The sequence below is a fragment of the Dermacentor silvarum genome, chromosome 11, assembly GCF_013339745.2.
Source record: "Dermacentor silvarum isolate Dsil-2018 chromosome 11, BIME_Dsil_1.4, whole genome shotgun sequence".
NCBI classification, from domain to species: Eukaryota; Metazoa; Arthropoda; class Arachnida; order Ixodida; family Ixodidae; genus Dermacentor; species Dermacentor silvarum.
In genome coordinates this window covers 54,482,419-54,499,397 of record NC_051164.1, presented here as the reverse complement: position 1 = coordinate 54,499,397, position 16,979 = coordinate 54,482,419, and the positions used below count along the sequence as shown (strand labels likewise).

The 16,979-nt window shown below is 45.0% G+C and overlaps 1 protein-coding gene across 1 annotated transcript in view; it reads left to right on the top strand.

The window, feature by feature from the left end:
- The first annotated feature begins 2,839 nt into the window (after positions 1 to 2,839).
- Positions 2,840 to 16,979, top strand: part of LOC119433867 (receptor-type tyrosine-protein phosphatase T-like) — an 87,750-nt gene continuing 73,610 nt past the window's right edge. The window contains 5 exon segments of the mRNA XM_037701147.2: positions 2,840 to 2,992; positions 5,320 to 5,473; positions 8,327 to 8,460; positions 9,086 to 9,269; positions 9,332 to 9,402. Coding sequence (XP_037557075.2) covers positions 2,972 to 2,992; positions 5,320 to 5,473; positions 8,327 to 8,460; positions 9,086 to 9,269; positions 9,332 to 9,402 — 564 coding nt within the window. The 5' untranslated portion in view covers positions 2,840 to 2,971.

Here is a 16,979-nt window from a genome sequence, read left to right as displayed (position 1 = left end):
GAGCTGTCTGTATAAGTTCCAAATGAAGTCATAGGTGGCTTGGGTTCAAGCCCACTTCGAGTTTTCTGACTCGTGTTACTCCCTATTACTGAAATAGTTTCAGAAAAATATGTATTTTTTGTTGATTATGCATATTCTATATATAATTTTTTGCACTTAGGAAGAAAATAAACCATTTTTTTTCATGCATTTATTTCTCTTGTACCCAAAGGGGGTTAAGGAAGAGATATATATCTCCAAGAAATCTTCGTTTATGACCTCGTGCTTGAGGATATCCCATAGCAATACCCTGTTTACGTTGTTATAAGCTTGCTTAATATCTAGGAATGCTGACCATAAAGGTGTATTTTGTGCTATTAAAATCTTTATGCAATGCGTTAGTGCAAATATATTATTTCCTAAGCGTCTGCGTCGTCTGAAGCAATTCTGTAGAACCTCCTGTACATGGTTTTTCTCCACCCATTCCAGTTTATTCATACCTACAACTCATAATAGCACCGTCTAGGAGTGAGACAAAGGCCACCAGAAACAAAGAATGATATAAACAATGCAAACATACACCGACTGTTTTTTTTTAACAGCCGTTTCAGCGACATGTGCTAAAAAGACACGGGTATAACAATCGTCTCCAATCCTTTTATTGTGGAACTTCTTTATAATTTCTCTGCTAATTCTGCGCCTGCATTTTCATAAAATGCGGGTGTCCGTGAATACCGGACTGCGTCTCAAACAACGGCAGTGCTCCAACAAGTGGTCTCTCAAGAATCGATTAGCTCTGTAGCACACGCTCGCGAATGAGTGATAGGAAAAACCAGCCAGCTTACGATTGCATGATTTAAATAAGTTATTGTTTTCGTGGCACCGGGGATTTAAACCATGTTTCAATCCCCGAATGTAGTGACCTACTCTGTTGGCCATAAAATAACATGTAAAACCAGCCCGAAAAGCGCCCCTGCGAAGGCTGATGCCAGCTTGCTTCGGGTACTTCACCGAAACACGTTCAAGCCCACCTAAGGATACACCCATAGCAGTCTCGGGCACTGCCGCCAGAGGGCGAACAAATGCCAAAAGCCATGTGGTCAGGCGGAAGAGAAAGAGAGGGTCTTCCACGGGTGAGGAAGGTTCATTGCTGGAGACTGCAAACGCGATCGACATGGTTGGCGCAGAATGCGGGGTAATAAGAGTTGTTCGCTGAAAACCTGGATAGATCGGGAAAAGAAAGGCGCGCAGGCTTTAGGTAAAGAAAAGTACCGTGAAAATTAATTTCCTTTTCCAGCTTGCGCCCACGGCATCTACGGTCCCGACTGCAATTTCGTGTGCCCGGAATGCCAAAATGGCGGCGTCTGCCACGACATCACCGGCCAGTGCATCTGCCCACCTGGTTTCAGAGGACAGCTTTGCGAGGCAAGTGAGTACACGGCTTCTTATGGTGGACGACTGAGAAACAAAATACGCTCCAAATGCACATTTTGCTCACGTGCGGCATTACGCTACTGGGGTTATTTCAGTGACTCTGCACTGGTGTCATGGCAAACGATGCATTGTGGTGAAAATGGAAAACCATGCAACTGCACAACTCTTTCTCGCGAGTGAGCCTTCGTGTATAAAGTACCGAGACTATGGAGACTGCGCATACCAGTAGCTCTTCAGTAGACACGTCGAAAAAAAATTACTCGAGTATTCAAGCTCATTACGGTCTGGGCCTTTGTGTTCGCCATTTGCTGCGTTACTTTAAGCGAGCTGCGGGAGCACCATTGCTTTCGGATCGCATATGCTGCGGAGTACCTGCGTGACTCGCAACATTAAAATCTTGCTGAAATATCCACTTTTAAACCCTAGTAGAGCTTTTTCAATATATGTATTGTTTGAAGTCAGTCATGGTAACAGACGAAGTCTGGAGAAAGATTGACATTTCGCAACCGCATACGGGTTCCTTGTTCACGCTGTAGGACACGCTAACTTTGTTACTTACGTACACAACACATGTTGTAATGAGCATGCGTAAACGGATGGCATACTTTCTGCTGTCCGGTTAATCATAGCTGGTGTTCAATGAATAAACAGTGATTCCAGCAGCCGTCGGGTTGATACGTTCTTTTCGTTTGCCACAAAGCGGCGTTGTCTCTATCAATCTTGTGAGTCTGCTTCTGTGCATGCTAGGCATGCGGTGTATTTATGCGATGGGTCATGACGGACGTTTGACCTAATGGTCGATTGTCAAAGTAAAGAAAAAAAAATGTCGCGATAGCCTTTAAGGACGCGGCAGAGAGTTTCCGCTTGAGCAGGTGTAAGGTCAGAGGAAACCATCGTCGCAATGTCGACGCCACTCATTCTGCCCTCATTAACTGTTCAGCTGGCTCGCTTCCCCTTGACGTGCCTCTTCTTGCCGACCCTATGGACCCGCCTCAAAGTCGTTTAAGCTGCGTGTATTTTATTCGCCTTCTGCCTAAATCTGTGACACACGTCGTCTTCCTCCTCTTCAGTGCAGCCCTACGGTGGCGGCTGTTCCGTATCTTTATATACTGCACGTTAATTTTGAATTCCATTTCACAGGGACTTTCTTCTTACGAGATTTTTTGTTATCAAGCGATATAGGTTCAGACCTGCTGAATATCTCAAAAAACTTGTCTCGCTGTTTCAAATGTGTGCGCATGCCACGCACCTTTTACCAAGCTATTCAGCTAGTGCTAAGCTAATAATGCTGGCACCGGTTGCCTCGATACCTTCGCTGTGTAGAAGTAAAGCAGCCTATTGGGCATCAGGCTCGAACCCTTCGTTATTGACTTCTTTCCTGCTGCGGCAGTAGTACTGTTCTTACTCTCTATTTTTTCAGCCTGCGGTGACGACTATTTCGGTCGAGACTGTGCACGTCGTTGTTCGGACACAAATCGTGACAAGAAGGACGCGACGTGCAGAGGAATACTGATGTGCCTACCGGACCCTTACGGCTGCTCCTGTGGGACAGGATTCTATGGCCCCTTCTGCAACCAGAGTGAGTATGCAAACTCGTTGGCAGAAGTTAGACGCATACACCATACATTTATTGCTACTGAGCAGGCACTGTAGCTTATGTCAGCACATTATTGTGCAATGAAGTGAGAAATATACCCTAGTTGCTGAAGGCAGGGCATTCTATAGGGCACATGCAAGTACTACATGACGTCTAAGTATTGGTTATACGAGATGCAAACACATTTCGGATATATATGTGCTTCAGTTACATTTCTGTACAAGGTATTATCACCATATAAAGTGGTATTTGCTATTTAGAAAAAGAAAGTAACTCTCCAAGTTAACGTAACTTGTTCTTCGCTATCAAACGTGTTTGTCTAATTTTGCGTTTTGCGTTCAAATGAAAATAACCCTATCGAATAAAGATTACATGATTTCATAAATTCATTCAATCGATATGCTTACGCCACATACATCTTTCTTACTTTGTATTTTATGAACTGTGCTACGCAACAGAGCTATCAAAAGGAACGCCTTTAAAGAATAAACGTATCACAGTAAAGGAACAATCCGGCCCAAGCCGTTTCGGTCCTACTAAATATTTCTGGTGCACATAAACGGTCGCATTTCCGAAGCCCGTCCCGCACTGAACCTCATTGCTCATTGATTCTGGCAACTTTTGCGGTCACTTGACAATTGAGTAGGCCTCAATTGGGAATACATTGGATTCAGGTTAGTAAATGGCCAGGCGTTTTCGCCATATGCCGTAGCATCAATATGGTATTGAAGTGCGCACCGTTATGATTATGATTGTTGGAGTTTAGTGGCGCAAGGGCCAGGTATGGCCAAAGAGCGCCATGGCAGTATTAGTTCGCAGTGAAGTGATGAATTGAGAGAAGTAGATGTGACGTGGCTGTAAAGGGGCCTAAATTAATCGCTGTAAAGTGCGCAAAATCTACATGGAATAAGATAATGGCAATGACTAGTGACGTGTACTATGAAGGTAAAAGATGCGTTGCTAAGCAATGATATGATATACAAGATATGTCAGATATAAAAATTGTCAAAAAACACCACTGCCTAAACACCGTGATCTGTGCACCGTGATCATTTCCTGTTTGCTTCCGCATAGCACCCGTTGCGTTGTTCTGCCTAGCATTTTTGGCAGAAAACCTTGCTGCACAGCCACATTGCCAAAGCTATAGACATAGGGGGCTAGCAAGTGACGCCTATTTTTCTTGGAGAGTCTCGTGCACAGTTCTACAAAGCCCAACCGCGCACATCCAGGAGCGGTGCATTGTTTGATACGTAAGCATATTGTTTGCTTTGATTTTCTCTAAAGAACAGCGCGTATACGTTAAGGTTGCACCGTTTCTGCACTATCACCAGATACGCCCTATCAGAGTTAGGCCGCTGGTGGTGCCCACTATAGGTCATAAGGCTGAGTGCTAGCTAGCCAAATGTGTCTTGCTTGTCTAGCTTCCAAATTGATGTCACAGCGTGCAGCACTCATCAGCTTCTGCCTGCAAGCATTTAGGCTCGCTCAGAGTCCGGTAGCGACGCCTGCAGCGATGCAGTCAATGTGGCGCATGACTCATTGCCCTATGCCACCGTGGCGGCTTGCTTCGTTTCAATGGTCACTCTGTCTGCTAGGCTGATTAGTTGCTGCGCCACTTCATCTGTAAAAATGACAATGTCCACCTTCAATCGCGGGAAATCATTCGCTTGTCTTGAAGGAAGCACGTGCCTAACGTGTCTCGTCAATGCCGCTTTATTCGTTGTTTTCCAGGCCCCATGACCACTTGCGGCTCTCGCTTCTCTCTCGCGACCTTACTGCCATCTTTGAACCTTCGCGCCAACTAGCTGTCCACGTTACCGCTACAAACTCCTTACAGTACGATTCAGCTTCTTGAATAGAGTTTGATCCTTCCATGCGAGTGAGGGACATCCTCACACGCGCGAAAGAGCAATAAGTAGCATAAATTTTGCCACCGAGATGCGAATGACATTTTTCAGCTTTCAGCAACAACACTGTTCCCCTTTTTGAAGTTACCGCGAAAGCGCACGTTATTTTCTGAGAGAAAAGGCGAGAGATTGACAAAGCACAGTGTTAGCGGAGACAATGAATTTCTCTGTTTTTGAGCACTCTCTGACATTCGAATCGCAGCGAATTGGGCCGACATTTCAATGTCTTCGCAATGACATTTGCAATCACAATTATGTTCAATATACCCAGCGGTTGGGTCAGTATAAGAATTATATCTGCTGCTTTTCATTCGCACATTCGACAAGTGTGTTCCATACGGTAGAGTTAGCATGATATTTGAGTGAACATTCTCGCATCTTGTGCAACATCTTTCTTCGCAGCATGTCCGCCGCATCAATACGGAGCCGACTGCAAGCAGCGGCGCATATGCTTCTGCGAAACGAAGGAGTACTGTGACAGTCTACACAGGCCAATGTCTGCAGGACCGTGGCCGGTGTCGCCCGGGCTGGAAAAATTCGCCTTTTTGCGACCAAAGTGAGACTCCTACGCTGCACGTGATACTTAGTAGCGCAATACTCGAAATAAAAGACAACAGTGAAAGACGAGAGGAAAGGAAAGACGAGCGCTCCTTTCCTCTCGTCTTTCACTGTTGTCTTTTATTTCGAGTATTGCACTCTACTAAGTATCATGTTCAGTAAACACCAACTCGCCCAAGAAGAAGTTATTTTGTCCTACGCTGCATTTCGTCAATATGAATTGCAGAGTAAACGTGTTATTGATTCTCGTCATAAACAGCTTAGTATGCGCGCTGTACGGATATTCTCAATTTAGTCCCTTAAAACGATAAAGGCTCGGTACCTCCAACAACGAAAAGCCGGAATAGCAAAACCGAACTAATAGCAATTGCTGTAGCCTTCGAAGGCAATTACTCGTATACCACGAGCCTGTGGCGTGGTCCCCACTGGAGTTTCGTTAGGAAAAGCATGAAATCTGCCAGTACCGGCAATGTCAATGCTTTCCAGAATAAAAATTTTGCGCATAGCTTTCTTCTGCGCTTCACTCATTTAGGCCCACCGCGGTAGCTTATTGTCTATGACGTTGCACATGCCGAGCTCGAGGTCATCATCGGGATCCCGAGCGCGGCGGCCGCGTTTCGTTAAATACAAAGAATAAAAGAACGCTCCTGTATTTAGATTTAGGTGCACGTTAAAGAACCACGGGTTGTCAGAATTCTTCCTGAGTCTCGCATTACGGTGTGCTTCTTAATCAGATCGTGGTTGGGGCACGTAAAACCACATAATCTCTTTTTAATTCGTGAGGCTACCCACACGTTTGTTCCCGCCCAAGTTTTCGAATAATTTGATATGTGTATAAGTTTAGCCCTGTAAATGGGAAGCTTCAGTGTCTGTTACTTTGTGTGGTAGTGAATACCAAAGATACAATCCTTTCGCATACCCTCATTTTTCTTTTGCTCGTTGCATAGCGAATGCCAATAATTTAGGCATCTTGATGACATGAGATAGAATACGTGGATTTATTGCTCAGTTGTCTGAAATGTGTGATGGCACAAAAAATGATGGGCGTAACGTTAATAGACAGAAAGAGAATGGTATGGATTAGAGAACAACCGGGGGTAGCTGATATTCTAGTTGACAATAAGAGGGAGAAATGGAGTTGCGCTGGACATTTATTGCGCAACACATATGGAACCAGCGATCTATTAGAGTTACGCAATTGCTGCCAAGCGAAGGGAAGAACGGAAAAGAACTAGGCGGTGTGATATAATAGCTAATTTGCTGTCAAAAGATTGGCGCCAGCTGGTACAAAACAAAAGTAGTCGTGAGGGAGAGACCTTCGTTGGAAGAGGCCCTTGTCCTGGAATAGACATAAATGGGATAATGATTATGATAATGATGATGCCGGCTCCGAAGTTCACGTACTAGGTGCCGCCAAAGGAATAAAGAACGTTGCACGCCCACGGCCGTGGTAATTGATCGGCATGGTCCAAATCTCCCAGGCCTCTTCATGGGCACGTGAACAAAAATGAGCCACAAAAATGGATGGCAGTTCGGCCACCACGGCAGCTTAATTGGTAAAGGACCACACGCGTAATGCTGGAAGATGTTGGTGAGGCTCCCATCTGCGCCAACTTATCTTTTCGTGCACTGTAATTTGACTTAATTGCATTTACCTTATCATTTCTTCATTTCAATTAAACACAAGAATTAAGGTTCTCTATGCTTTCTTGGGCTTCATTGTTATTTCGTAGGGCTGTGCCCCAGTGAATGCCCAGCCCCTCGGGTCACCTCATTCTTCTAGGTAATTTCGTTAAACAGCGACATTATTTCTTATGTTGGAATTTATGGTCTGGTGTTGGCGATAAGCTTCTCAGAAGCACGAAATTTAGAAGTGCGTAGAACAGCTCTTCAATCCATAGTGCCCCTTGCCTATATTTCGCAATACTTTCCTGGTTGTATCTCGGCGCTTGATACAGCCGGCAGCACGATTTTGCACATCCGTATAGCAGGGCCTGTGTTTACTGGTGGATACATTTCGTTTTCTTGTTCACTACGTACTAGCTATCTTTTCTTCGGGTGGCTCGCTTCTAATCCAGGGCATCAAATGTGCATTATTCTGCGCGGAAAACAATAATTTTTCTTTCCACCTTATGCGCACCAAGGCAAATATATTTTGATCGAATTCACCTAAGCTCACGCAGACGCATCTATGTTCCTCTCAAGGAATAAAGCTTAGCGGAATACCCTCCGTGGTAGTCCAGAGGCTAATAGCGATCCAATACTGCGCTCGAGGTGGCTTGTTCGACTCCGGCCGTGGAGGCCGCATATTCAAGGGGGCGAAATGCAAAGTGTACTTAGATTTAGGTGCACGTTAAGAACCTTAGGTGGTCAGTCTCTCTCTCTCTCTCCTCCCCATCTTTCATTCCCCCTCATCCCGCTCCCATGTGTAGGGTAGCAAACCGGTTGTGCTGAACTGGTTAACCTCCCTGCCTTTCCTTCTCCACTCTTTCCTTCCTTAGGTGGTCAGAATGTGGTTCAGAATGTGGTCAGAATGTGGTGGTCAGGTGGTCCCTTACTACGACGTGCCTGCCCCATGAACAAATCCAGGTTTCACCACGTCAAACCCCGGATTTTACTTTAATTAAACGTTTAGCTTAGATGAACTGCCAAAATAAGTACACCCACGCAAATGCGCGGCTTCTGCATTTTCACGAGCTACCACACCGGGTAGCTTTTCATGTATTCGTTATCGAAACAGCCTTGATGCGAAACTCAAGAAAATAAAAAAACACATTTTTTTTTAAACTTGAAAGCATACAAGCAGAGCGGTAGTCATCGCCACTGGAATCCTTCTATGATCAAATTTCAGGCTATCCTCTTCTGACTGATGGACCTGCTGTAGGCGTTGTAACGGACAAAGAAGCAACAGTGAAGTTTAGTGCTTGGCGCCACGGCGTAGATGCGGGTGAGGGCAAACCTCTGGAGTATTGGGTTCGGTATAAGGTAAGTTACAATTTCTAGGAGTAAGCAGGGAGGGTTTATTCAACAAAATGCATTAGAAAAACAACGCTGACATTTGTATGCGTCTTTCTATTTACTGATTGCTGTAAGATTGTCGACACTAACAAAGATCAAATGATGGCTGACGTCTTTGCATCAATATGCAAGCATCTTCTTAAAGGAATTTTAGGGGATGCAGAGTTGCCACAAGTGTTTGCGATAGCTAGTCCTGTACAGTGGCGCATGAAGTGACTGCACTGTGATCGGAATTGAACAGAGCTGTTTGTTAGGATCTACACTACGTTTAACATGTGGCGATCTTTTGCATCAATAGTACTACAAAGGGCATATATTGTAAATTAGTTGGCGCATGACATGGGTTATTGCGACGTTGTTATGTATATAAGTTTCGTTCTTTTTTATTAATTTTTGTAATAAAATAAAGTGGAGTCTCAAGTGCTCTACCTCTATGTCTTTAAAGAGAAGAATATATAACACAACATAAGTATATTGTTTGGTAAATCTGAAGTTATGATGTGGAGCTTTGCAGATATAGTCCACTTGATGTTTCGAAACGAGCCTTGTTGTGTTCGATGACTGAGGACTTGCTACACAAACATCAATACAGGCCGAAAACGAAACTTGGAGCACCAAGACCATCAAGGCGGTGGGCACACAGAAGACGTACGCCACAGTGGTGAAAGGACTCCGCAGTGGCACCTACTATGATCTCCATGTCTTGGTCATTGATCAAGACAAAAATTTCAGGGAATACGGCGCAAATGTCACCCGATTCCGAACCGCTTGTGGAAGTAAGTGGATCCGTGTGTCGTTGAAGTTACACTAATTGTAAAACGATTTGCTTATGTTTCAGAACCCAAGCTACCTCCCCAGAACGTGGACATAAACAACCGCAGCACAAGTGTCATCATCGTCAGATGGACGGTAAACACCTTTAATCGGCTCTTAAACTCAGTATATGGTCTCATTCTTCAGTGTGTATGAAGTGTATAAGTGCAATGACTGTTGGCCGCCTCAGAAAGAGCTTACCGATACGGTACGCGCGCATTATCAAATTTGATAACCCGTCTGACACTTGGGTTATCAAATTAAATTTTATAAAGCGCAGCGTAGGGATCGTTCTAACTCAGGAAATAAACTAAAACGTTCTGAAATAGCAGACGTAAAATAAAAGAAAAATTGGAGGATGCTTAAGCTTCGCCTTTAAGATTGGAACGCGATAGCATTCAAAGATCCCTCCTATGGTTGCCGCTGCAAAGAGGTATTTATTGATAATGAAGAAGTAAAATACAGTTGTGCTTTCTTTTCTCGCCATGCGTAGCAAAAAAATTGATTAGAAATATTATTTTCGTTCGATGAATCGAACTGTGTGTCGTTTTATTGAAAAGGTGATTTTTTCTTTCCAATTCTTTGTGGGCTCCCCCTATAGTCGCGCTTCAATCGCTGCTCCCATAACCATCCTTGCTGATGTCGGTGGCAATTTGTTGTGAGCTGGTTTTCGCCCAAAGGTTTGCGACCTATTTGGATTGACATTGGGGATAACTCTGGCGCGCGGCCCTATTATTGATATTCGGCCGCTTGTCAGGTAAATGAGTCGGGCTGAATCACTGACGTTTCACGAGATACTGATAACGTTCGTTCATCATCACATGGTTGGTCGCGCATGCCAAGGTATTTGTAGGAATGGTAGCGAAGCTACCATAGAAGCCCATACGGCCTGTAATGGCGGCTGGATGGATGGATGGATGGATAGATGCTATGAGCGTCTCCTTTCGAACGGGGTGGTGGGTTGCGCCACCAAGTTCTTGTTATTATTTGTGGCTTGTGGAGGGACGGCAGCACCATCTACATTTCACGGGGCCAACTTCACGATGGAAAACAAATTAACGTTTGCCGGTCGATGCTTGTTGCGCCAAGCCGTCTACAGCGCCAGCTCACATCAGGTCGCATATGCAGAGCACACATATGCACAAATGGACAGCGCAAATGAAACCTAAGTGAGAATATTTGGCACAAGATCGCGTCGCAATCGCACCTGAATACACCCATTTGAATTTATAGCCTTCCTTTTATTACGGCACGCGTTACACTGGTGAGCCTCAATTGAGCACTTTCTATTATTCAGAGCAATGGGTTCACCCAGGTTTTTAGCTAAGTGCCATATTCATGTGTCCTTAGCACCAAAACATATCCCTTATTTCTGTGTTAAGATGAAAACAACATTACATTGAAATATTTCACAAAAGCCACACTTTGATCTTCACTAACACAGCACGCGTGCCACCTGTATTTTTTTTCTCTGCTATTGAAGACATAGCTGCTATTGCTGCTATTGCGTCATAGCGGCATAGCTGCTATTGAAGACATTTAATGAAAATGCCGTAAAAAAATAAAGTTACTTATCAAATATTACAAGATTAATACTATATATTGTTACGAGGCATTGCATATGAGCATGAACCGCTTTACTACACGAAGAGAAAGAAGACGGGACATGTCGCGTGACATGCTGTCAGCAATTCTGCGGTAGCAGCAGAATGTAAATATTGTAATATACAATTGCGTGACAATTTTGTGGAGGTGCGGGGCACCAGAAGGAGCGCCGTACAATGGAGCTCCGCTGTGGTCGTGGAGTCGGTGTCATCACGATGGCAGACCAGACCACGACCACGCTGCCTGCGCCGGCCAGTACGACGCTTGCACCAGCCCCGACAAAAACGTCAACGATCGTCGTTACGCATCCTAAAAACCCAGAGACGTTCTGCTGTATCGATGAATTTGACGTCGAAGACAGGATTGTCGATTATGAGTGCATCAGTGAAATGAATCGCTCCGACCCAACGCTGATGCTGGAGAACGTGCTGTTTTATCTCAAACGAACGGCAACGTTTTGGTTCGAGAACCACGAGGCGGATATTGGAAGTTGGGACGCTTTCAAGGAAAAACTTAGCGCCTTGTTTGGGAAGCCCATGGGTCGAATGGCAGCCGCAACAGAAGAGATATCCATCCACGCTCAGACGTCCACTGAACCATACATATCCTACATTCAGGACGTCTTGGCTCTTTGCCGTAAAGTCGACATGGACATGCTGTAGTCGGACAAGGTTGATCACCTGCTGAAGGGAATCGCAGACGATGCGTACAACCTATTACTGTGCCGGAATTGCACGACCATCAACACAATTATTGAAGAATGCCGGCGCATTGCGAGGTGTCATTCGCTCGGCTACCGAACACCACTCCAACGTCATCATGCGAAGACGGCCTGGCCTCTATAGTCTGTAGTCGTCGCCGCCGTCGGAACTTACACGAATCGTCCGTCGGGAAATCAAAGCAATTGCTCCTGCTCTTCTCCGGCCGTTTCCCTGGTCCAGTCCATTGTGCGGGAGGAACTCGGTAACTTGGGTTTCGCCGTCTGCACCGTTACTCAGTCTCGGACAACGGACCTACACTCTAGGTCGCCGCCTCGCCCAAGATCACCGCCCCGGAACAACGGTTCTATCCACGCTCTCGTAATCCGGCTGAATGGTGGACGGCAGATGATCGGCCGATTTGTTTCCACTGCCACCGCATCAGTCACGTCGCGCACCATTGCAACAACCGTTGGGTGTCGCCATTAACCCGGATTAACACTGCTAGCCGCACCGATAACTACCGCCGTTTTCAGCCCACTCAGCCATACCAGCCATACAACAGTGATAGCTACCGCCGCTTCCAGCCTTTCGAGCCGTACAACGTCGATGCCACCCCTACGCCGCACAGCCGCTCCCTGTCGCCCCGAGGTCACCTTCCCGTTCGCCGCCAGCGCGCCGTCCGTGGTCTCCTTCGCGCCTACGATGACGTCCGACATCGCCGCTCAACCTTCAACCGGGAAACTAAGGGATGCAGCTCTTAGAGGTGACGCTGCGCGCATCTTCGACTTCCACCTCAAATCCTCTCCTCGTATTGCCGACACGACGAAACTTGATCGACTTTGACGTTGACGGCTTAACTGTTGCCGCACTCGTCAATTCTGGAGCACAAATCTCCGTGATGAATAATCAACTTCGTCGCCGCGTCAAGAAAGTACTTACCCCCGCCGCTACTGGTAGTAGTCGCGTCGCTGAGGCAAGAAGTCCCGCAGTCATCGGAATCGCATCACCATCGCCGGTCACCTTATATCTGTTGTGATTACGGTTCGCAGGCAATGCCCCAACGACGTCATTCTCGGACTCAATTTGCTGTCGGCCCATGCCACACTCATTGACTATGCAACCGGCGTCGTTCAACTTGAGCTTCCTCAACTTGCTGATCTTCCAGCTTCGCCTTCACAACGCTTATCGTGCACTCGTGTACCCGTCTATTCGTGAATTGCCGTGACAATATAATGGCATTACCTTTTATGGCTACGCATAAGAGAGTTTTGACGACATTACAGTGTTAAATACAGTAATACAATCTCGGCATATCTCAGCACGCATCCTCACGAGCAAATTTCAGAAAGCCTGCACAATTTCGTACTCATAATTATTCGAGAAGGGAAGCGAACAGCCTGTGACTTCATATTATCCTATTCTAATGACATGGTCTGTACTTTTTCAAATGTTCCCATTGGTGACGTATTGAATGAATAATTTTCATCAATTAGTGTTTTGCCTCGCCAGATGTAGTCGCACTTCAATCGCAGGACCATAATTGATGTCACTGTTCATTGGTTTGGAAGTACATGTTAGCCTTGCCTTCGCACCATGTGAATTGACCTTGCGCATGCTGTCTTAATAAGGAAGAAAACAAGCGCCTTGATTATTATTTGGTTTGAAAACATATACAAGGTGCTTTAGCGAGCACTTTGAAAAATGTTTCAAGGTTGCCTGTGGCAGATAGCGCAATTCTAGTTCATGAGCTGGTCTACACGATCAGGCAGATATTACTTGCACAAGAAATTGAAATGCATAATTGAATGAATAACAAAAATTCACTAATTATATATAACTAATTAACTTATGACCCATATTGCAATTTACAAATTCGAGCCGTGGATTTAGCAAGGCGAATCCACTTGGAATGAATCATGAGGATAATATCAGTTTCGAGATAATACATGTAATTCCCGAACTTTATGAAGAAATTCATTGTCATTCCAGGTAATTTCTTAAGAAAACGTCGTTTTATGCTTTGAAGCACAAAATTGCGCATTTTTGTGCAAATACAAGGCATTAATCTTTTCGGATGACGAAGCTGGGGTACTCACCAAAGAATGCTCATGCATTAAAAAAACAAAACGTTAAAACGCTTGCAAGCACACAGAAAATAAATGGAGTTGCATTTGTTACTGTAACTAAATTGCCTCATGGCAAGTGAAATATTTGTGTAAGATACAGAAATGTTTTTTTGTGTGTGTGTGCAATTGTTGACCAGAAAGCTCAAAAAGCAAAGTCCCATTGAGGCCCACATTGAAGTTGTTCTCTTAGCTGCTGAAAATATATTAGTAACAATTTTTTATCAGCTGCATTCAATGGAAAGATGGCAGACTCGGTTGTGGAATGGAGCATTGCTGTCTACAGCATTGTCTAAGTAAACCTCAGTAGCAAATACAGCGTCTTTCATGTCTCTACTATTTCTTCCCTAAACATTTAGCGGTAGAACCTGTGATGCATTAGTCGATATACTACGAAACCATCTTTCATAATTTATTTGCTCAACTGAGACCTTTCATTGATGTACTGCTTCACATGTTTTCAATAAAAAAATTGCACATCAATTCCGTTCTTTGCGGGGTCTGCCTTGGAGCGCCGTACTTAGAGCATCAACAAGCGCCGCAAACAATGAAAAGAGTAAACAATGTACTTGTTTTTCTCACCGTCTCACCAAACTTTTTTTTTTTCAACAGAACCCTAGTAAGGAGAGCTGGCAGTGTTGGAGCGTGAATGCAGTACTAGAAGTGAACGGCACAGCGGTGGAATTCAACCTGACCGAGTCCAGTACGACACCCGGGAACGTGTACAGTATTCCCGTGACTCCGTACACTGCTGTGGCAATCCGACTGCGCCTAAGAACCCCTGACAACAGAAACAGTTCGTGGACCAAGACGTGGAGAGTGACCTCAGCTGAGGACGGCAAGTACTGTAGTGTTTACCGCGCTGTACTACCTATAGCCACGAAGGCATTTAACTCACGCGCCAGTTAGCTACATAATTTTTTGCCCTACGAGCGTCGCCCTCAAAATCCACGTTCCAAGAACTATGAGCCACGCGTAAACGTACACTTGGCCTTCCTTGCATTCTTAATTTGTATATGGGCGTTACAAATCGTCGCATGTCGTGATAATCGTAGTCGCGCAAAATGTGTAGATTGTGCGGCCTTTTCTACTTATCGACAGGACACACCAAGTCGCGCTTCCTCTATGCTCAAATACAGCTGTATCTACACCGTCACCTGATGAGAGTGGCTTGTTGGGCTAGTTGGTACATGGTTATACTTGGAGAATGCCAGCAAACTTGGAAGTAGAAAAAATCGAGAAGAAGACATAGACAAAGTGACAGGAAGGTCTTCTCGATTTTTTCTACTTCCAAGTTTGCTGGCATTCTCCAAGTACACCGTCACCCTAGAACTAACCTGTACTGAAACCAGTAACAGAGGAAGAACTTACAACGCTGGGCTGCACACGGAGCACAACAGCCTGTAGTGCCAACTTAGGCTCAATCGGCAATTTCTCCTGCGTGAGTGTGGTTATCGCTTCAAGTGATTAATTTTGCGTTAAAATTGATATTGTCTCGGCAGCTTCTGTTCATTTTCGCGCACTGCACAGATTTATGGAGGGGGCCTTGATTGCACAATTTTCAAAGTAATTGTCATGGTTGTGATAATCCTGTATTCACTCGATCGATAGCAGGACAATAGTTCTCATCGCTCCCACTATTCTTCTCATCCATGATGGTGCCGTTCCAGGCACAACGCTATATTCTTGTGGCAGTGCTTGCGGAATTCTCTCTATTTCATTATATAAACTTCCTTGTGATTTATTGGCCTAGATAAAAGCACTCCTTCATCGGGCTAACCAGAAACACTCAATGTTGTTCTCGCGCCATGCTATTTTTTTCGTAATGTTGATTTCGAAAGCTACCATAAACTTCTTCTAGTGCTTGCCTTCAGCCATTTATTTTAAGCCGCCTTCTGTGCTGCTGAACATGATAGTGGCACCTGCAAACCCGAGGTCGCCGAGCACCGTGAACTCATGTGATTAAGCATTCTCAAACCCTAAACTATAATTTTAATTTGTTCTAGCAGACAACACCCCCCCCGGGGTGGGGTGGGGAGGCAGTGAATAATAGCTTAGGAAAAGTATCTGCTTCCTCGACTCGACGTAAATTATTGCCCGTGAATTTTAGAGAGTGCGTCCTTTAGATTCGGATCACATGCTGAGGCTTTTATTGAAGGCCTTTTATTGATGCATCCTACGAGTGAAGTTTTTGTCTATTCTGCGAAAGGGCATCCTCGTCACTCATCATATTCTGTAATTAATAAAGGCAGCCCTGCAGAGCACAATAAAACTCAAAAGCACAGTAACACATTCGTCCCAGCAGGAGAAACAGAAAACAAAACATAACCTTTCACAGCTATATGCCAAATTGAGATATTCATGCATCAAAGACAGCGAACCTGTATAACTAAAGGAACTCCTTGGGGTCTGTTTTGACACCGCCCGAAATCTAAGAGTTTGCTAACGCTTCACTTACCCGGCACACTTCCTTCGCTATATCCAAGCGTCTTCGTATGCTTCGCTATACGGCGTTTTTTTTTCTGAAAACGCTATCTTAAAAAGGACACACTACGACATGAAGGTACTTAATAAAATTGAAGCCTAGCCAAGAGGCCAAGACGCGATGCCCATAAAATGCGCGTCGAATAGGGCTCCTGGTAGCTGACCTCCAAAATAGAGGCGGTGAAGCACGACTTGGGAAAAGAAAGTTACGGTTAATGGCCAAGACAAACTGTGCAATGAGGTTCTCTATTCGAGTTAGGTATACGCAAGCTAACTTCTATGCTCCCGACTAAGCTCCCGTACGCCATCTTGGATAATCATCGACGGCGGACGAAAATATTTCCTGGGCCCTGCTACGCTCCAGAGAAAGCTTGTTGGGCGGCAACGATAACAGTATCATGATGAGTCGATTTGGTGCATTTCGTGCGACCGACCTGATGACAATGTGTGGCATCATGATCATCGGTTATAATCGAAACGTGCGATTTACGTTTGCAGAATATTGAAAGTACTGCTAAAACAAAAACTATGGAATAACGTTTCCCAACTGTTTTAAGCGTCGCCTAATTATCACACATCCTCCAGCAAGGTGTTTTAACAAACGGATCGACGCATCAACATGTCGATCATGTGCAAGAGAACACATAACGTGCCAGCAACCACCTCGCTGAAGCTGTTGTAACAATAGCAATGATGCCATGGCCTTCAATAGTCGGATCGCGCACCTCCCGATCGTGTGAGCCCTAGGAAGGCCGCGAAC